The sequence below is a fragment of the Pinus tabuliformis genome, chromosome 7 (assembly GCF_031772625.1).
Source record: "Pinus tabuliformis cultivar Carrire ecotype Pingquan chromosome 7, CPIR1, whole genome shotgun sequence".
Lineage (NCBI taxonomy): Eukaryota > Viridiplantae > Streptophyta > Pinopsida > Pinales > Pinaceae > Pinus > Pinus tabuliformis.
The window spans coordinates 1,564,749,026-1,564,772,288 of NC_142293.1; the positions used below are offsets into that span (position 1 = coordinate 1,564,749,026).

At 39.2% G+C, this 23,263-nt stretch overlaps 1 protein-coding gene across 2 annotated transcripts in view; it reads left to right on the forward strand.

The window, feature by feature from the left end:
• Positions 1–23,263, forward strand: part of LOC149254022 (copper-transporting ATPase PAA2, chloroplastic) — a 407,965-nt gene that overhangs the window by 345,762 nt on the left and 38,940 nt on the right. For both annotated transcript variants that reach the window (XM_089460050.1, XM_089460049.1), the window contains 2 exons: positions 7,460–7,637; positions 8,084–8,215. In XM_089460050.1, the coding sequence (XP_089316176.1) occupies positions 7,460–7,637; positions 8,084–8,215 (310 nt within the window). The remainder of the gene's footprint in view (positions 1–7,459; positions 7,638–8,083; positions 8,216–23,263) is intronic.

The following is a 23,263-nucleotide window of genomic DNA, read 5'->3' on the forward strand; positions in this document are numbered from 1 at the left end:
AATGAGGAAAACCTGTGGAACACAGGCTCTAGGAGACTTAAGGTTGAATAACTTAATGAAAATGAGACAAGTTCTAATTAACTGAGTTATTTATATATATCAACTGAGATGAATAAGACATAACCACAAGATAGAAATGATTTTTAGACTAGTGCCTTAGATGCTCAATTAACCATGAACCTACTTGAAGAAACAAAATCAAGCTATTCAGAAGAAAATTAGAGATGTGATAGAAACGACAATCATGAACAATTAGATGCTCAAAACCTTAGCATGCAAAATATTCTAGCAATTAAATTTCAAAAAAATTAAATACCATGAAGAACTATGAAATTTAAATGCTAAGCAATTCGCAATCCTAGGATTAAAATGATTTTCCTTTAATGAGCTATATCTAAAAAAAATTGTTGTTCTCCTTTAGTCAATCTTTAGAGATTATTTAAAAACATTAAACGTGTTTGACTATAGAGAAATTAAAATGTCAATACCACAAAATTTTCCCTTTAAATTTTACCTTTTAAACAAAAAGACACCAAGAAGGAACTTTAGATTAAAAATTTTAATTATTCCTTTTTTTTAATGTGCTAAGCTTATAAAGCAAATTTGATGTGGCAAATGATTTTTAATGTGACAAAAATAAAAAATCAAAAGTCTTTAATAAGATAAATTTTTAATGGGCCAAAAGCCACATAAAACTTTTAGTGTGAGAGCACAAAGTTCTCTTTTGAATTAATTCTTTAGAAACATTAAGGTCACATTAAAAAAAGTTGAAATGGAATTTTATAAATTTTTGTTTTTTAATTTTATTTTATTTAAATCAAAATCAAATTGTCATAACAAAAATCAAGAAAAGACAAAACAAGCAAAAATAAATAAAAAAATCGAAACAAAAAATCAGAAGTAAAAAAATAAATGAAAACAAAAACAAAAACAAAATTTTCTAGATTTCTTTTTAAAACAAAGAACAAAACAAAAATCGAATTATGAAAACCCTAAGAAACTAAAAAGTAAAACAAAGGAAATCGTATGGGTTGACAGTGTTTTGGTTTAGTGCAGGTCGAAGAAGGGAAACGGCGGTAGCGAAGGAGATGGAGCTCGAGGGCAGAGGAACTTGAGGGATGCAGGGTCGAGGGAGCTTGCCTATGGCCGCGGAGGGAGCAAAGGACTTGAAGCACATGGAGGAAGGTAGCCGCGGGTTAGGAGGGAACCTCTAGGTTTGCAGGCATGTGTTAGTGCAGGCAGTGAGCAACAACGAATGGCGAGGTGAATGCGAAGAGGAAAAGCGAGACACACAGGTATGCAAGGAGATGGGCAATGATGGAAGAAAGGAGCTGCGAGGAGGAATAATGCTGGAGTCTGAGCAATGTGAGAAAATGCAGGAACGAAGGACGACAGAGGATGGAGCCTCAAATTTTGCAGAGAGAGGGAAGTAAAAACGCAGTAGAGAAGAGGGCTCAATAAGGCAACAGATAGAAAAAGAAATGGTAGCCCAAGAAACCCTTAAAAAATTTCCATAAATTTATATGTTAAACCAGTATACTCCAGCTTTAAAATCTGCTCTAAGAAAAACTCATGAAATCCCTAGATATAAATTTTGAAACCCTCAAACTGGAAAAAAAATTGGAATAATGCCCCTGCAAAATAATTTTGAGGCCAGATCTTACCCTCCAAGGCCTAGATCTGGCTTCAAATAAAAATTCTCCTTCAGATCTGCAGCTGCACAACAAAAAGAAAACACCCAAACGATATATACAATGATGAAATTAAAAACCCAGAAAAACCCACGTTAGAAAAATACAATATTTACAAACTGAAGGCTCTAAGTAGCCAGATCTACCATTATGTTGCAAAGAAATTGAAGATTTTTAAATTTTAAAAGGAGGTGCTAGCTCGAAACCCTCATGCATCACAAAACAAAAATCTTATGATAAGCCTGGAGCTTATTTAGTTAGGCTCTTCAGGAAATACAGATCGGGAGTTGGCTGGTCCAACTGAAGACTATCCCCTAATGCCTAATAATCTATCTCAAGATTTCCCTGCAGAACTCGATCCAACCATTAAGAATAGAGTGAGAAAATAATAATTAAATCTAGACAAATAGAGATACCTGTGATTACGTTCAAAATTAAAATTATTGTTCAAACCCTAGCAAAATGAACAAGATACCTGTGCTCATATCACTCTTTAGAAGCTATCATCAATAGTTTTAGAAAATATTATGCATGAAATAAAACATCTTACAACATTTCCATGAAGAGTAACACCAACAGAATTTAACTCCAAAGTCTTTCTTTATTTTCCAGAGAGATTACACCAGAGCTTCTTGCGAAGCACATGACTCAGAGATCGGATAGATCGACTAACAAATGACCTCCTATTTGAAGATAAATCCAACGGCTAGTTCGAGTGATCCTTATCAAAGTAATCTCGACCGTTGATAAAGATCAAAATGTCTTTAATCTCATCTGTCGAAATATTTTATTTTTGAAGAGATTCAAAATTTTCATTTAAATGCATTTTAATTAATTAAAAAATAAAAATTTTGAGTTAATTTCCCCAAAAAATTGAATTTGACTTAATTCCGAGGGATCAAAGGTTTACAATTTATCAAAATAATTAATTTACCTTAGTCTCAGGACCTCTTAAAATTTAATTTTTTAGGACCGACAAATTTTGCTTTTGGAGAATTTAAATTTACTGAAGACTTAGAATTAATTAAATTTCTAGCTTAGAATTTTAATTAATTTTGGGCCAAAAAAATTAATTAATTAACCTATAAGGGGATAAATTAATTTTCCAACCCTCAAATGTTTAGCCATGGTTTTTTAATTATGAGGGACCATGCGCTAAACATTTTACATCAAGATTTACACATTTTTACATCATAAAAGGGGAAAACCCATTTGTTACAGACCCTCACAGACTACCCATTTATGTGACACAAGTATAATTCAACAGACTAAGCAATTCCTAATAAAATAATCTAACCAAATAATTAGGATTATTCCCAAATTACTTTTACATAGACTCAATCTAGAACACTAGGATTCGCTTAAGATCCTAGCGACAAAAGGTAGGTTTACCTAGGTTGTTACATACATGACACGGGTCTGCTGAGATTGTTTACATTATACACATGCAGAATGGGTTTACATAACATCTCGGAAGTCAAGCTGATGATGATAGTTGGACGGCATGAACACATCGATCAGGCACTATTCCCTTTGCGAAAAAAGGGGGTGTACTTCGATGGGTCATTGACACGTAGTGGTCAACACATCCTTTTACTTAAATTTTTAACATTACCAATAATTGACTCAGGATGTTTGAGAGTGGTTTTGACCTCATTGGATTTAATATGGGGAAAGTAGAATTTTAGATCCCACTCAAAATCCAACAAACTTAACAGTCTTTAGGATTTTAGGATTTTAGGGATTGCAATGTTTCTATTACATTTGTGATGGATGAGGGTATGAAACTAACATTTAATTAGGATCACCAAGCCCTCTATGTAGCTCGATGTTGGTGGCATTGACTATTGAAATCCTCCTTCATGACTGTAGTATTAATGTACATCTAACTCAGTTATTCATGATCCTAGTAAAAATGTACACTTCACTCAAGAAAAACCATCGATTAACATATTAGGGATTTTTATATCTTATTTTAATGCTCAAAGGGTGATCTTGATGAAGAGGATCCCAATATAGGCAATGGTTTTGATGTTATGTAACAATTTGTTATAGCATGAAATTCTTTGGATTTCAAAGGCCATATAGAGCCTCTCTATTGATATTTTTTTATTCAAAGATGGCTTGCATTTGATGATATTTTGGTTATATGCACCCTTGCTATATATATGACAAATTTTGCATATTTGTGTATAACAATTTGGATTCATATAGATGCACATGAATTATATGTTGTTTTCAAATTTTGAATATTTTATGTATTTTTTGGTCGACCAATCTTTTGGTTCAGTTGAGTATGTTGTGACCATTTTCCATCAAGCAAACAAGGGGAAATTTGTTGTTTTAATTTTCATTGCCATGATTCATATCATGAGATACATTTATTTTTGTTTTGATATGATTTTGTATCATTCTATTAGTTCTTATGACTCGGGGCAAATATCATATTTCAATGTCGAAGTCTGATGTATCATTCGACATCTTATACATCTTATATGTCGACTTTATTTTCATATTTATGTGTGAAAATTTGGATGCCCATATTTCTAATGCAACAACTAATTATGTTTCTTCTATTTGTTAATTATTGAACAAAATTATTTATTGTTTCCTACAGTAAACATCGAAACTAATACATTCCAACCTTCACTATTTAAATAAAATGCGGAAACAAGAAACTGAACAAGAAAGAAATAAACAACACATCTAAACAATTATTTTTGGACAAATGTCCCCAGAAAAACCTAGTGTGGGAAAACCAGTGCAGCAGCTCTGAGGGTTTTATTATTATGCAGTAGTAATTTCTAAATACAATCTCTGGATGCCTGCTTGGCTATCCAATACAGAGGATATCACTGACAGAGAAATAAGTGATATTACATCACACTATCACTGGAGATTTGACTGGTCCAGCCACTGCATGAATAACCCATGGTTGCCTCTGCGCAGTGACTGCATCAGCCCAACGCCATAGCCTCTAGGGACTGTGTCACTGCTTCTGTTGATCGATTTGCTTCCCAGGAACTTTGATTTTCACCTCCCAGTCTCACACCCCAGCTTTTGGCCTCAGAAATCGATCCCTTAAGCAAATTTTTAGACCTCCTAAAGGCTCTGCACTGCCTCTGTGTGGCCTTGCGTCAGCATCTTCTGGCTTTGCGTTGCCTCTCCTGGATCTCTCTCTGCCTCCTCTGCTGAGTATTCCCAAATCAGGAGAAATCTCAAACCAGAACTATCCCTGCCCCTCACTGCAAAAGCTCACTTCAAATTTCTCACCGACAGTTGCTCTGCTTCAGAAATTCGATCTACTGAACTCCACTCGATGTGTTTTCCAAGTGCCCCTCATGCCTCTTCTTATATCTTTCTATTGGACAACCAATGGCCCAGATTAACTTCTAATCAATGGCTTAGATCATTTTGGCTTGATCCCCGTCTTCTTCTAGAAGTTTCACCCACAGTTAGATTAATACCCTTTAATTATTTTAATTTCCTAAGTTTAGACTTAGGGACTTGTTAACCTTGCCACCTACACCTACCTACAAGTTAGTGAGAAAAGCCTTCAACCCCATAAGGTGTGGTTGGTGGCGGGGAACTAAGAGAAAGAGTTGTCACACTAAATCCTCTCTCTCTCCGTTTAAGCTATCTCCTAGGTTAGCTATGGGGAGTGGTTCCCAATATGGAAAACTAAGATAAAAGAAATGTGAGATTCTAGGAGAGATGTTAAAGTGAAAGTGGATTACTTTTAAGAATTATGAGCAAAATATGATATGAGCAATAAAAATCATTAACATATTAAAACCATAAAACCAGTGCCTTAAGATAAATTTCTCAACGGGAATGAAAGATATATTTGCTCAAAACAAAAGTAGAATGCTTCAAAAAATGAAAGCAAAGCAATCCTGAAATGGAGACAAAGATGTTAGCACGATAATCGATACAAGATATAAAATGCTTTTAAAATATAATCAATGCCTAAATCAAAGCATATAGAGATATCTTGCAAAAGGAAAATCAATTAGTGTTCTACTTGCAAAAGGGAAATGAAACAATGCTTGCTAACATAAAATATTCAATAATGACAAGTAAAATGGACAATTGCAAGTGAAATAATAAGATGTATTAGCATGAGATGCACCTATACTAAATTTGAATGCAATTAGTCTTGGTTATTTTTAATCTAAAATGTCTAATCTAAATGAGAAGTCTTCCTCTTGAGCTCTTACCAAAGGGTAAAAATTGGGGTGACTATAAGAAAGAGGGGGCGAGGGCACGGAGGTGTCATTAACGATACCCATTCCCTAAGTCTTACGAGCCAGAGTGTGCCTTCGTTCCTACAAGGGGACAAACCACCTTCATAACTACAGGGTCACAACGCTTTTACCTTGCTTCGTACCAGATGGAAGAACTTTCCAAGAAATTTTTTTTCCCTATACTTTCTATCAACCAAGCTTATGCTTGGAAATTAATTTTAGTGAGGCTTGGGGCCTGGCTTGGAAGCTTTCTTATACTTAAATGCCTAGATTAAATGCATGAGTGAATGCAATTGCTTCCAAGAAAGTATTGATATTAGTGTTCAAAATAAAAAACAATGCTCAAATAAAGGGATAATTAACCAGATAAAAAAAGCACTCCAAGGTGTACTTGTTTGTTGATCGAGACTCAACATCCTAGGCCCGTTACAGACTCAAAAACTCATTATTACTAGTATCACTTATTATAATTCCCCACAGGGTGTGGAATCTGGGTACAAAGATGATGAAAAGATAGAAGTAGAGTTAAAAAACTTCGTTGACTGATGATATCTGATGGTACAAGTGTCCTCTGGATCATCCTTGGGCATGGAGTCTTCATATAATCATCAGGTGCCACTCCAGTGGTTAATAGGACCCATTAAAAATCATTAATTATTTTAATAAAATTGTGTTTGGGTGGAATTTCCCAAAAGAATTTATGGGTATTGGAGAATGCATGTGTCTAAGCCTCCCTGCAAATTTTGAGACTTAGAGCACATCCGATGCTACCAGAAATCAACATTATGTAGCAATGTGTTTGTTTAATGTTGATGTTCTTTTAGAAGTTAAAACATTGAGAAAAAAAAATGATTACTATTGTATTTTTAAAGTTTCCCAATAATTTCCGATATTTTCCCCGATATTGCCGATAATTTAGCACACATGCACGTGCACACAAACTGAATAATTAGTTCTTTGAAAGATGAAACTCAAATCTCAAATTTAGTTACTTGAAGTCTGACATCAACTAGTATAGTTTGTAACCATTTTTCAATAGAACTATGCTTTGAATGAGTGTTCACATTGTACATTCTACTTCTGCAGAAATGCAGTTTTAATGTGTATGCCGGCAATAAACACTTTGTGTTTTGCAAACCTATGCAATTATGATATTAATTTATCTTTGCTATTAATGTAGGGAGTGATATCAGATGAGGCTCCCAGCCTTAAAAATTGATCCCGCATGCATTTGTGGCTTTATAATAATGTACATACATTAGAAAGTTATCACGTCAGTATAAAATTAAATCATAAAATGCATTCATATAATAATAAAGAAGCATTGTTCCATATGTTGCATTTAGTTACAATCAAGGCTCGGCCATTTTTTTTTACTTCTAAAGGACATTTAGTAGGAATTTTTTCATAGCATTGATGTAATGATTAACGTTTCACTTTTTGAGAACAAGGCTGAATTTAGTCCTACAACATACATGTATGAGCAATCCTTTAACAAGGTTACTTACATGGATGATGCAGACTCCAGAAAATGGGAATAAGGACAATCCTGTTATCAGGAGACAGGGAAGAGGCAGTGGCAAGTGTAGCTGAAATGGTTAGGATAAACGATGCACACAATATCAATGCATGCCTTCGGCCACATGAGAAAAGCAACTTCATATCATCACTGCAAAAGCAGGGGCATTCTGTAGCCATGGTAATTATGGTTGTTTTTCTTACTTTAATTTGTGCGAAGCAACATATAGTTGACAACCTGATGTTGATTTCAATGTTTTATCCTTATAGAGGGAGATTTTAAATGTATATACATGTTTCCAGCTAGACCAAAATATTTCATTATTCTCAACTTTTCCCATTCCCAGAGCTACAAAGCCAACATTTATGAGATTGTATCTTGGTCAATTTGTATGCTGTAAAATTTGACTTATCTTCCTTCAACCCTTGGTCGAATGTTATTTAAAAGCCTCTTGTAGTATATTTCTAGGAAAACTATAAAACCAAATTGCATTTGCGTTCCTTTAAAATACTGGTTGCATATCCGTGGGATGTTCTGGCTACAAAGTATTGATGGGATATTTATTCCTGTAACGTTGTAAGTTGTAATGCATATAAATTCAAGCCATCTATATGTTTCTTGTCCAGGTAGGAGATGGAATAAATGATGCACCATCCTTGGCACTTGCTGATGTTGGAGTGGCTCTACGACTGCAAGCAAGAGATGATGCTGCTTCTGATGCAGCATCTGTCATACTCCTTGGCAATAGACTTTCGCAGGTAGAGTCCTTTGAAGGTTCAGTTCATACAAGCTGATTTCATTCATTTCCAGTACTAAAGTGATAGAAGAGAAATTTGAAGCAAGCCCAAGTGGTTAGCTCCACCAATTGTAGCCAATGTTGCTGGGCATTTATCTAGTTATGTGCCAGCGAGTGCATGGTTTGAATCCCCCTGGATTATGTACTCTAGTCAACATTGACAGGTTTACTAGGGATCCCATCCACGAATGTGGGGAAACATCCCCTAGGTTTCAACTTTCTCCACTAAGTTTTCCTTGGAAGAAAAAAAAGAGAAATTTGAAGCCACAATTCACATAAATCTCAAGACTTCTTGTTGATGATGGGTTGCACACTAGTCAAAATTCATCAACCTACTCAGAAATATGCTCTCTAAGGTTAAGTTTTGTTTTCTGTAGTAATCTTGTTAGTTATGTAAGATAGAAGAAAACTACCACGTAGTTCTTTCACACACACAATACTTTAAGTCAAGGTTGATGCGATAAATGTGTTGAGGTATGCCAGGTTCAGAAAGACTTCCAAGTAAATATCATCAAAAACATGGGTTCAACTAATAATACATATAGAAAAGCATATATGCATGCATTTCATAAAGACAAACTTCAAATTTGAAACAAAACATTAAAATTTAAATTTTTCATTAATTGAAAGGGAAGTAACTATAATGTTGGGCCAAAACACAAATATCTCCACACTCCACTATATTATGAGCGAAGGCCCAAGGATCAAAATGAGTATTTAGTTATCGTTCAGTCTTTAGACTCTGCAAAAACAAAACCACAATGATAAGAAGGAAACAAAAGTCAAGAATCAAGTCGGGAAACAAGATTGTTTACCTGCATCTTGATCATCTAAAGTGCTGAGGTCCTTCAGGTCAACATCATCTTCTATCATCAACTCTCAAAATAACCACTTGTTCTCAACTACTGCATTATCTTGTGGTGCCATGTTGGTAGATCATCATCTGTGGTAAACTCTGAGAGGCCATCTCTGCTAGACTCCTCTAAAACAATTTCTTGCTGACTCATACCCCTTATAATATTGCTCCTTTTAACAGAGATCTTGATGCAACATAAGCCGTAGACTTCTATGCATGAAGACCAACTCCTCAGCTCTCTTTATGTTAGATGGTTTCTCTTTGCCCAGTGAATGGAGAATGTGTCTCAGAGAATGATGTCCTAAAAGTGCCTGCTAATCTGTGTGTAATGTACCAGCACTCAAAATTTGGACAATTTTTCTTCAAATCTTTTTCGTTACCTGTAACAGAGTTTCTACAAACAGTTTGCATGCATACTTGGGAACATACTCAGAAATTTTACTACAATATTCGTATTCAGAACTTTTGGACAACAGTAAGTGAACAATCATGCATAGAAACTTCACTCCCTGAACAACGTTTTCATTCTATTAAATGCAAAAGATTTCTTTTCGAATTTAGAGTGAAGAACCTGGGCATAAATTCTGAAAATTGTACTCAATGCAACCTTGTAATGTTCCTAATTGGAAATAATCAGCAAACACCAAAGCAATTTATAAGGAACAACATAATAAGTTGTTAAGTTATGGTATGTTCTATGCTTATAACAGTTTACTTCTTTTTCTTATTATATTCCACCGATTAGCAATCACATGTACATAAAGTAAAGTGCAGATAGAACATTAAACGATCGACAGAAAACAAGCCAAGATAAGAGACACAAGATGTGGCGGCTAGCCAGGGACAAACCCCACAATGTGTGGGGAAACCCTTTGATCAAATCTTCTTTTATCTTCAATAATTCAGCAGAGAGAAATAGTACAATAAATCTGATTCATATCAGCAGTAGCAAACCCTAGATCAGCAGCATCAGCATTAGCGGCTTCATTATCAAACTAGGGCAGACCATATCTCACAAACCGACCGTCGGATTGACTTCATTCCACCACCAAAAGTTTCGGCTTCCAGAGGAGGTTCAGATGAACCTACAGCGCAGTTCAGATGAGGAGATCTTCTAGGCCACGCAAGTCAATCTTTACTTCTGCAGTTGCAGCTTCAGTTTCAGCAGTTTCCGGCTTCAAACTAAGGCAGTCGATATCTTGCAAACCGTTCGTTGGATTGACTTCATTCCACCACCAAAAGTTGCGGCTTTTAGAGGAGGTTCAGATGAACCTACAGCGCAGTTAAGATGAGGAGATCTTCTAGGTCACGCAAGTCAATCTTTACTTCTGCGGTTACAGCTCCAAATTCAACAGCTTCCGGCTTCACATGTGTGAGAGAGAGACCCATTTCAGCGCAGTAGAGAAGAGACTCATTTCTGCGGAATAGAGAGAGAGAGAGATGTGATGAGATGAGTGAGTCCAAATGAGGAAAAGTCCTCTTATATTTATACACAACGTTGGTGAGTGAATAGATGCGACTGTTGGGCTTCTGAGCCTACATGAGTTGTAGGTCGGTTTGATAATAATTCCATAATCAAAATAAATTCATGTCTCCATGAATACTTATCGGAATCGGATGATCTTTATATCAATCCCACACCTCTCGACAAGAGGAATCTAATAAAAATATTATTAGCCATGAATAAGATGACCCACATGAAGTTTTGCCCTGGTTGCCAATTTTAACATAAGTGAAGGACACAACCACAAATTAAAACAAAAGAGATAGCAGCCAAATAATCTGAGCCATTTTATTAATAAACTGGGAAGATGTACCTAAAATGAGTTGAAATGATAGAACTTGGGCTTGCTATGCAAGCTCCACAAAACCCATGTGAAAATATGATGACCTAGATGCTAGAAATGGCTCCCCACAGTATATGCTCACTGCCTAAAATTTCTGCTAATTGCTGCTAGAAGGAAATGTGAAAATTCCTAAAACCGGAATCCCTACTGCAGCAACTGATGATATTTCTCCTACTTGTTAGATTTACATGAACAAGTTATTTGCAGTTTCCTGCGGCAAACATCAAAATACATACACTGCAGCCTACACCATTTAAAATAATATGCTGAGACAAAAACTGAACAATAGAGAAAGATACAGCACAAATCACTGTTGTTTTTCGACAAACTGTTAAAATTGGCAACTAGGGCCAAACTCCATGTGGGTCATCTTATTAATGGAAGCTGATATTTTTCTTGGATCCCTCTTATCGAGAGGTGTAGGATTGATCTAAAGATCATTCGATTCTGATAAGTATTCATGGAGATATGAATTAATTTGTGTTATTGGACAATTCGTCAAGGTCGGCCAGCAACCAAATAAACCCCACTTGTGCTCAACATTTTAGTATAAATAGAGGTGGCCTTCAAGTCATTTCAACACACTTGGGATCTCTTCCTCTCTACTTGTCTTTGGGTTTTAGAAGGAGGAGAGATCGTAAGGGATAACGCTGCCCTAATCAGAAGGGCAAAAGCTGGAACTGTCGGGAATAGCCGGAAAAGCCGGAACCGCCGAAAATAGCCGGAATTTCCGGAATTGCAGGGAATAGCAGGAAAAGCCGAAACTGCCGGAACTGTCAGGAATAGCCGAAACTGCTAGGAACTGTCGGAATAGCCGGGAAAGCTGACGCAGAGGGAAAAAGCCGGAACTGCTGGGAACAGCCGTGAAAAGCTGGAACTGTCGAGAACAGCTGGAATCGCTGGAACTGCCGGGAACTACCGGAACAGGTGAGAAAGCTGAGGGCAGAAGCCAAAACTACCGGGAAGTACTGGGAACAGCTAGAATTGCAAGAACTGCTGAGAACTGCTGGAACTGTCGAGAATAGCCAGAACTGCTGGAACTGTTGGGAATTACTAAAACAGCCAGAGCATCTGTCTCCGAAGGAGAGCAACATGCAAGGGACAACTAACTAACATTGGGACAGTTGTATGGTACTTAGCAGCAAATACACCAAGCATGCAATGTTACAGCTAGCATGCAAGGGACAACTAGCATGCAACAGCAAGCATGCTAAGGACAACAAGCAAGCAAGATGCAACCAACGCATAGGTCAGTATGGTAACATGGTGCAGCAATGGCACATAATGCAGTACAGTGATGGGTACAGTCATGATTAATGAAGCATGATGAGATGCAGCATAGTGATGATGGGTGCAAGATGGTGCAGCACGGTGAGGTGCAGCATGATGACGAAATGCAGCACAATGATAGGTAAAGGAGTCACCTTGGAGAATCAGTTGAAGCAGCATGTCTTCAACTAATCTCATGTATCGTCTTCTTAGAGATGATCTATGCTCTTATCTAGATAAGTCAAAGTGTTGACTTCTATTGTAAACGTACTATCTCTCTCTCTCTGCTGAACTATTGAAGAACAGATAAGAAGAATTGATCAAAGGTTTCTCCTCATTGGGGTTTGTCCCTGGCTAGCGCCACATCTTGTGTCCTCTTGTCTTGGCTTGTCTTCTGTGATTTATGTTTATGTTCTATCTGCAGTTTACTTTAATGCTGATGTGATTGCTAATTTGGAAAAGATATTGAGCTAACTATGAAAATTGAAATAAATTGCTCTAAGCATAGAACATACCTAAAATTAACATGGTATCAAAGCTGAGGTGAAGACAATGCCCAAGCAAGAGTGAAAGAGCAATCACCGAAGACAGTTGGGAAAGGACAAAAGGATCAGTGGATTCCTCATCCCTCTTCAAATTCACCGAGGGTGAAGTCGAAGCAGAGAATATTATCAGAATGGCGTAGCGGAAGTTTCTGATGGCCTACCTAAAGATCACTTCATTGGGAAGTCTAGATCTAAGGGTGGAAGGAAAGGCAGATGCCTTGGTTGCAATAAGTTCGGCCATTATGTGAAGGAGTGTTCGAATGGCAGAGACACATCTCTTGATGAAGATAACAATCATTCTAGGGACATCTTCAATGATCAAAGGAATGACAGGTAATGAAGGTCATCAAGGAAATGGCCGACTCTTCAAAAAAAAAAAACAAGGAACCCCAGGTATGAAGAATCAAATGTTGTTTTTGATAAGATAAAGAAGCGTTATCTTATATTAGCCCTCACCTTCAGATTCTTTGGGAAGCTGGCTTATTGATTATAGTGCTTCATCGGATAGTAGGGTGCACTCTCTAATTTGGTAGAGATGGAAACAATCGTGGGATTATACTAGGAGCCGATGCCACCTATCCCAGAAAGGGTGTAGGGAATGTTACCCCTCAATTGAATGAGGGTAACTCGATTCATTTACAGAATCTTTTTTATGTACTTGATCACAAGAAGAACTTGGTGTCCATGTCGGCAATGGAAGTCAAAGGTTACAGGGTGGCACTCATCGATGGAAAGGTACGTGTTTGAAAATAGAATTTTCAAAGATGTTTTTGAGTTCATGGTTGTATCAAGTTGCAAGAAGTCCACTGGGGACCATGTCCATTGACACATAACACCGGAGGTCTGTGAGTCAGATGGTGACTGGGATGCCTGAATTCAAAAAGAGCATGAAAGTACATGTCTGAGATGTACTGAAGGAAAATATTACAAGGGGACCATTCCCCTCATGTAGTAGGTCCACAGGTTTGGAACAACCCGAGGGGTTTAAGATTGATGGTCAGGAATCTCACGTATGCAGGTGGAAGAAATCCCTCTATGGCTTGAAACAAAACTCCCCGGGTGTAGTATGAGAGGATTGATAGCTGTCAGATGAAGCTGAGATTCACTAAGAGTGAAGCCGATCCAAACCATTGTTTGAAGGTTGTGGATGATAGACCTCTCATGCCAGCACCTTATGAGGACAACCTATTTCTGACAGGTGCAGACCCTCTCATTTGCAGAAGTAAGAGTGAGTTGGATTCCGGATGTGGAATGATAAACTGCAAGCCTGTGACTACCTCGAAGATCTTAACTTTCAGAAGTTATATGGTAGTGATGTCGGACCAGATTTGAGAAATGCCTCTGAGTTTCATAAACTCATTCGCATTGATGTTCTTGGTGAACTTCCGTCCGGACATATGTTTTGCAGTTAGCATGGTGAACTCATATTTGGTTGAGCCTCATTAGATTGGTGCCAAGAATCTTCTGAGATATCTTCGAGGCACAATCTCTCATGGATTGAGATACACTGCCGAAAATATGAAATTGCATGATTATTCGAATGTTGCCTGGGTCAAGATGATTAGTTCTCCCGTGGAAACTGTGGAACAGGATGATTAGTTCTCCTGTGGGCCGGGATGATTAGTTCCCCCGTGGCAACTGTGGAACAGGATGATTAGTTCTCCAATGGGCCGGGATGATTAGTTCTCCCGTGGCAACTGTGAAACAAGATGATTAGTTCTCCTGTGGGCCGGGATGATTAGTTCTCTCGTGGCAACTGTGAAACAGGATGATTAGTTCTCTTGTGGGTCAGGATGATTAGTTCTCCCGTGGCAACTGTGGAACAGGATGATTAGTTCTCTTGTGGGCTGGGATGATTAGTTCTCCCATGGCAACTGTGAAACAGGATGATTAGTTCTCCTGTGGGCCGGGATGATTAGTTCTCCCGTGGAAACTGTGGAACAAGATGATTAGTTCTCTTGTGGGCCGGGATGATTAGTTCTCCCGTGGCAACTGTGAAACAGGATGATTAGTTCTCCTGTGGGCCGGGATGATTAGTTCTCCCATGGCAATTGTGGGGCAGGATGATTAGTTCTCCTATGGACAGGATGATTATTTCTCTTGTCGAGGCATCCTACCCATGCAGTCTAGGACTCATGGGAAGTACCTCTCATCTGATCAATGAGCAGGGAAATGGGGTTAGGGACCATAGTAGTACTATCAATGGACGCATCGATGTATCTACCGTACTCCCTATGCTAGGATGACCTCCATTGATCTGGGATCAATGAAACTGACCTGGGATCAGTATGAGTGATTTGAGACACTCTCTTGTGCTATTGATTTGGGATCAATAAAACTGACTTCGGGCCAGTAAGAGTGATGTGACACACTCTCTTCAGATGAAACTAACTTCGGGTCAGTAGAGAATGGTATGAGACATTCTCGATCAATTCTTCTTCTTCACGGTTCAGCAGAGAAAAGCAGAGCTCAGTAGAGCAGAGTAGTGCAGGGCACTGATGCCAAAGATAGTACAATCGGACATATGGATCAGCGAATGGAGTTCTCCCTAGTTAAGAGGGAGTGTTAAAATTGGCAACTAGGGCCAAAGTCCATGTGGGTCATCTTATTAATGGACGCTGATATTTTTCTTGGATCCCTCATCGAGAGGTGTAGGATTGATCTAAAGATCATCCGATTCCGATAAGTATTCATGGAGATATGAATTTATTTATGTTATTGGACAATTCGTCAAGGTCGGCTAGCAACCAAATAAACCCCACTTGTGCTCAACATTTTAGTATAAATAGAGGTGGCCTTCAAGTCATTTCAACGCACTTGGGATCTCTTCCTCTCTACTTGTCTTTGGGTTTTAGTAGGAGGAGAGATCCTAAGGGATAACGCTGCCCTAATCCAGAGGGTAGAAGCCAGAACTGTCGGGAATAGCTCGAACAGCCGGGAATCGCCGGAATTATTGGAACTGCCAGAATTGCCAGGGAAAGCCGGAAAAGCCGGAACTGCTGGGAATAGCCAAAACTGCCGGAACAGCTAGGAAAGATGACACAGTGGGAAAAAGTCGGAACTGCTGCGAAAAGTCGGAACTGTCGGAACTGTCGGGAATAGCTGGAATAGCTGGAATTGCCGGAAGTGCCAGAACTGTCGGGAACAGCCGGAATTGTCGGAACTGCCGGGAACTGCCGGAATAGGTGAAAAAGCTGAGGGCAGAAGCCGAAACTGCTGGGAACTGCCGAGAACAACCGGAATTGCCGGAATTGCAGAAACTGCCAGGAACTGCCGAAACTGTCAACAACTGTCGGAACTGTCGGGAACAGCCAAAACTGTCGGAACTGCTGGGAACTGCCGGAACAAGAGCAGCATGCAAGGGAAAACTAACTAACATTGGGACAGTTGTATGGTACTTAGCAACAAATACACCAAGCATGCAATGTTATAGCTAGCATGCAAGGGACAGCTAGCATGCAACAGCAAGCATGCTAAGGACAACAAGCATGCTAGGGACAGCAAGCAAGCAAGGGACAACAAGCAAGCAAGATGCAACCAATGCATCGGTCAGTATGGTAACATGGTGCAACAATGGCACATAATGCAGTACAGTGATGGGTACAGTCATGATGAATGAAGCATGATGAGATGCAGCATAGTGATGATGGGTGCAGCATGGTGCAGCATGATGACGAAATGCAGCACAACGATAGGTGAAGGAGTCACCTTGGAGAATTAGTTGAAGCAGCATGTCTTCAACTAATCTCATGTATCATCTTCTTAGAGATGATCTATGCTCTTATCTAGATAAGTCAAAGTGTTGACTTCTGTTGTAAACATACTATCTCTCTCTCTCTGTTGAACTATTGAAGAACATATAAGAAGAATTGATCAAGGATTTCCCCACATTGGGGTTTGTCCCTAGCTAGTGCCACATCTTATGTCCTCTTGTCTTGGCTTGTCTTCTACGATTTATGTTTATGTTCTATCTGCAGTTTACTTTAATGCTGATGTGATTGCTAATTTGGAAAAGATATTGAGCTAACTATGAAAATTGAAATAAATTGCTCTAAGCATAGAACATACCTAAAATTAACACAAACGTCCCTGGAAAAAACCCAATGCGGGAAAACCGGTGCAACAGATTTGAGGGTTGTTATTATTAAGCTGAAGTTATTTCTGAATACAATCTTTGGATGCCTTGCTGGCAATCCAGTACAGAGAATATCACTCAGCGGAAGAAATTAGTGAGATCACTGTTGATTTTGGGTAGCATCTGATGTGCTCTAGCTCCGAAATTTTGTGGAGGAGCTAGAATACATAAGATCTCCAAGACCCAGAAATCGTTTGGAGAAATTCCACCCAGATTGTGAGTTATTAAAATAATTAATATTTTTAATGGGTTCCTAAGTCTAAACTATGAAAATTTCTAACTTGAAATTCTACTGAAGCTACTGATTTATTTCACCTACTTATTCTTCGCAATAAATTGTTTATGAAGTCCCTTCAGCAAATATTAAAATAAATTCTACTGCAGTGATCACATAATTACACAGAGAAAATACATACACAGAACCAATCACATCAACATAGTTGTTTTTGGACAATTGTCCCCGAAAAAGTCCAATGTGGGAAAACCGGTGCAGCAGATGAGGGTTTTATTAATCTTCAGCAACAATCGCTTTTACGAAGAATGACTTTACAGAGAAACTGAAAGAAAACACCTAATACTTTCCCCTGGAAACTTTTTGACACCTTGGAGACCCTTCTCCCACTTCTGCGTAACTTTTGCATCACTCTGCGTGGTTCAGCGTGGCTCTGAGTCCCTCGGCATCAGCCTTGCGTGAGGGATGCGTCTCCCTTTGCGCTGTCTCTCGATGTCCCTACATCACCTCCTCCTCAGTGACTGACTGTTGTTGATGGCCTCCTCTTCCTCCACCCTGCAACTCTCCCTCTGAAATCGATCTCCTCTTTGAGAATCGATTTTCCTTGAGATATTGAATATCTGTCGATGTGTCTCTAAATGATCCTCAAGTCTTCTCTTATACTTTTCCTGTTGATGAGTCAACGGCCGAGATTAAGTCTCTAATCAATGGCTAAGATTAAAACAGACTCGACCCTCGTCTCTTAGAAGCTTCTCATCCTTATCTTTATTAATACCCATTAATATTTTAATTTTCCTAAGTTTAGACTTAGGAACCCATTAAAAATATTAATTATTTTAATAAGTCCTCATTTGGGTGGAATTTCTCCAAATGATTTCTGGGTCTTGGAGATCTAATGTGCCTTAGCCCCTTGACCAAATTTCAAGGCTAGAGAACATCCGATGCTACCAAAAATCAACACTCTCTCTTAGCAAGGAATGTGCTCTAGCAATGCTTCACCATAGAAGCATCACGCTGCTCCTTTGCATCGGTCCTCTGTGCTAATGCTTGGCCTGTTGCCCCACATCCATTGCATTGTTGTTTCCTGTACTTTTCCCCATGACACTGCCACTGCCACTGTTTCATCTGTACTACAACTCCCTCTCAACATGCTGCATCATGCTGCCCATAACACTACCACTGCTAACTGCTGCACTGCAACTCTTGATACCTATCCATTTCTGCTACTAAAATGGATTCTTCACCATCCCCGTCTTCTCCCTGAAATAAACAACCTTTATTCTTCCTAGAGCCTTAGTGAGGATGTCTGCCACCTGTTCTCCTATAGGAGTGTACCTCAACTGTACTGCCCTTCATTGGACACTGTCTCTGACAAAGTGATGCCTGATATCAATGTGCTTCAAGCGATCATGAAATACTGGATTTTCAGAGAGCTTGCAACTCTGATTATCACACAAAATCCTGGTCGCTTCCTTCCTTCTCCTGAATAGATTCATAAGCAATTTCCTAAGCCATATGGCTTCGCAGGAAGCTATGCTAGCTACCATATATTCTGCTTCAGCTGAGCTCAGAGCCACAGATTTTTGTTTTCTACTACACCAGGAGGTCATCCCTGATCCAATGTTAAAACAGTACCCAGTTGTACTTTTCTGATCTACTGAACTTCCAGCCCAATCTGCGTTAGTGAACCCACTTAGCCTGATGTCAGTGCCTTAGCTGTACAATAGTGCATGCTCGACTGTTCCTTGTATATACCTGAGAACATGTTTGGTTGTTGCTTAGTGCGCCCTCTTGGGTTCCACCATGAACTGACTAAGGGTGTTGAAAGTGTTAGCGCTTGAAATTTCACCTCAGGCTGCGAAAGGTAAACTTCAAGGCAACATCAAACCACTTAGCCTCGTAGCTAGCGCTATGGGGCAGGAGAGAGCTCTCTCCAGTATATCTCGGTAAAGATCTTCAATGGGCGAGATAACCAAAAAGGGAACACTGATTTTAGGCTAGTAAACTGATAAAAAGGTTTGAATTGGGAAGTTTTAGGATTTTGGTGGAAAATCGGGGAAAGGCAATTTTGGGTGCGGGGATTGGACACAGTTTTTTGCAGGGAGTTCTTTGGGGCAAGGTAGGAGACTGTATTGATGCCTTTGAATTAAGTGAATGGATAGGAATGACCGGTGAGGAGCTAAAGAGAGCAAGAAACCTTCAAGAGTTCTCTTTAGACAGATGAAAACATAAATATTAAGCAAACTTAAAAGCAGAGCATGACAATCATGAATTCTACTTTAACACTTCATTCGCCTAATTTGCAGAAGGAAAAGTAAGATGATGAATCACATAACAAATTTACAAGTACAAAGAGATACACACCATCAATACATGTAACCACAGGAATCCCAAAAAGACTGCAAAACCCTGGTCTTTCTTCCTTTGCCAAAATTGCAGAGATACAATGAGTAATACAATAGAGCTTCTCCCTCAAGAGTCCAACCTTCCAACCCCTGAAAATGACTAAGAAAATACATAATATAGGCAAGCTAATACCTTTCCTTGCCTCCAGGGGTCGAGCTCATCCTTCTAGGAGCTGTTTCAACCAATTCTAAACTGAGCACTAAAATCTAGGCAGTCAAAACAACTTGCCTCTATAAGCTAGGAAACCAATTCATTCATTAAATGTTTGTTATTTCATGAATGAATCTTCTAGAATAGGTAAATAAGTGTCATGTCATCATGAAAATACATTAATTACATCAAAAAGGGTGAAAAATCCCATCACAATTCAAAACTGGTCAAAGCTGGGCGAATTCCTGCGCTGTAGATGAATTCCTATGAAAACTGCCCAACGGGTCGCGCCCTCTTTCTGAACGGGTCGCGCTACTTTGGAGCTGATTTTGAGGTACTTCCAGGTGTCCAAATGAGGCAAAAGTGGGCTTGTTGGAAAGGTCTAGATGTCTACTTTCCAACCCAAGTGGAATTTCTGAATTTGGTGGTCATTTGCCCCTCCAAAATTGCAATCTCCCAAGACTGCTTCCTGTGTGTCAAAAAGGTGGCAGAAAGTCATTTTTTGCTTGTTTTTTGACTTTCTGGAGGCCCAAAACTTGGTGAAATTTCTTGGCAATGGCTGAGCAAGTGTATCTTTGCATGACAAATCCAAAAATGCTGAGTTTTCCCAAAAAGGAGTTGCCCAACGAAAAGGTCGCGCGCGGCGCGCGACCCGTTGGTGAAGAAAACCTGTTTTTTGCCAAAAAAATCACAAATGACCAAAAATGCTCAAAATTTTTAGAATTTTGTGCTGGAAGTGAGTTATTTAACACCATGCTCCTACAAAGAAGCCTCAGCCAAGATGTGGGCCTTTTCCTTCGTATTAGTGCTTCGGTTAACCGCCCTTGGATCACCTTCATTTTTGCCTTGCATACATGCATTCGGACCCAATAGTGGTTTTTCATGTTCCGGAGCAGGTCCTTATCTTTATTGGCCTTGGCCAGCAGCCTCTCCAAATGAGCATTGACCTGGAGAAACATAGCCTCTCAAGAGATAAAATCCTCCCATGGGATACCCTGCTGTTTTGACTGTTTAAATGTTGCTCCAAGGGGACAAAAACACAAGGGAGATGTTTAGGGAGGGAAACTTTTAAGGGAAATTGGGAAAAATATATGAAATAGGGAATTTAAGGGAAGGAATGATGATATATCCCATCACACAATTATCATTTGCAAAGTTTTTATGAGAAGCAGGGTTTAGGATTAGATTCTTGATTTTTTAGGAATAGGGGTAGGGTTTTAGGGCTTTTGGTATTTTTGGTAGAGAGATTGAGTAAAAATGATGAGGGAGGTGGAAATAGGATGTAGGGAAAAAGTGGGGGTGAAAAGGATAACCTTGAAAACAATAAGACAAACCCTAGCTCAACCAACACTTTGACCTTCTTGAGCAAATATGCATTGGATTCATTATTTCAAAATGATGACTTTAAAATACATTCTCATGCTTTTCAAGCTTTGGCAAACAATGTATTTTAATGATGAGAGGCCTACCTGCAACCTGGAAGCAATCCGGGGTTATTTAGCAGCTTACTGGCGAAATTTGGCAGAGGAATTCCCAACAGGTCGCGCGCACTGCCCAACGGGTCGCGCGCCCTCAACGGGTCGCGCCTGTGTAATTTCTGAACTGGAATGGGCAGCCTGACGGGTTGTGCTTGCCCAACGGGTCGCGCGCCAGTCTCAATGGGTCGCGCACAGGCAGACTAGACAAACTCACCCAAATTTTCTTCAAAACGATTCTCTCTATTGCTTTGAGGCACAATGAAGACTAAATGGAGGGAGAAAGGGGCTTTATAGTCTTGTTTTAAATTAATTTCATTTCAAACCCTCTTTCTAATGTTTATCATGACACTTTTTCAAACTTTGAATGCTGCTAACTTTATGGTTTCCTTTTGTCCTGAAATTGGTTGAATTGATGTTTTTCTTGAAAGTTTTTGCAGGGACAGCTTCTGAGGAATCTTGGAAAAGGGGACCAGGGCTGCATGCTGACTTCCAAAGAATTTTGAATTTTTACAACTTTTTACAAAACTTTGAGAAAATGACCTTGGGCTTTAAAAACAGGGTTTTTTAAATCCAAGGTAAAAATTAGCTGTACAAGATGAAATCTTTTGAAGAAACACTTTGATAGTCATCCCTCTGGCTTGCTGGGCATTTATTGACTTTTAAAGACCTGACCTTAAAGACAAATTGGACCCAAACCCTAGACCTAGGACTTTTGACCTCAAGACAAGACAATCAACCTTAAAAGAGTTTATTGACTGAAACAACTTGATCCAGCAGTGCCAAGAGGGGAATAAAGACACCAGCTCCTCCATCAGGGTTATGGCATGCCTAATGGAATGCAAATGAGATGACACTGATGAGACACCTACTTATGCAAATGCAAAAAGCTTTGATCGCTGATGGAGGGCTTCTAGACCGACTCTAACAGAAAGCGTAACAAATGTCTAGCCTGGTATTGACCAGATATATCAGGGACCCTATAAGCTGCCTATACAAGGTGGGATCAACGTCTTTGTCTTCTGATGCATCAATCTTCTTCTAGTTGGTGATCATTGGAGTAGCCATAGGTCTACAGTGTTGCATCCTGAATCTCTTCAAGGTCTTTGTAGCATATCTCCCTTGTTCAAGGACGATCTCACCCTTCTGCTGCCAAACTTCCAACCCCAGGAAATAATGCATCTATCCCAAATCCTTCATGTCGAATTCTGTGGCTAGGTTCTTCTTGCAGTCTTTGATGAGCCTCAATGATTCTGACAAGAAAATATCATCCACATATAATACCAGGATTAGAGGTTCATTCTCTATGACAAGATAGTAGAGATTAGGATCTGCGTCAGTCTTGACGAATCCCATCTTCTGCAAGTAGCCATTAATTCGACCATACCATGTTGTAGGTGCCTGTTTAAGCCCATACAAGGCTTTCTTTAATCTGCATACATGAGATTTCTTCTCATGTGTCTCAAAACCCTCTGGTTGTTCAATGTATACTTCCTCTTCTATCACCCCGTTCAAGAATGTCGTCTTGGCATCCATCTGGTGAATCTCCCACCCCATCTGTGCTATAAGGGATATCACGGTTCTGATAGAAGTATACCTGGTTACTGGGGTGAAGGTTTTTTCGTAGTCTATCCCTTCCTTCTGATCATACCCCTTAGCCACAAACCTGGCTTTGTATTTCTCCACACTATCGTCTGTAGCATATTTGATTTTGTAGATCCATCTTGAACCTACCACTGACATGTCCTGAGGCCTAGGTACCACTTCCCAGACATCATTGACCATTATAGCACTATATTCCTCCACCATAGCAACTATGCATACTTGATGTTGAACGGCCTCCTGAAAACTAGAAGGTTCCCCAACCTAAGCTACTAGGGCCTGGTATATGTCTGGCTATCTTCTCTCCCTTTTTTCATTCTTGGGTGCACCAATGAAGTCCTCTGCATCCCATAGAATCTGTCGGAGTTCCCAGCTCATTCTTCCACTAGTAGTGGGTACATCTATTAGCTCTTCCTCTTCCTGAGATTCCTCCTGTTCTGAAGCTTTGCCTTTAGGAGAATTGTTGGTACTAGTTTCTGCTGGTCGAAGTGGT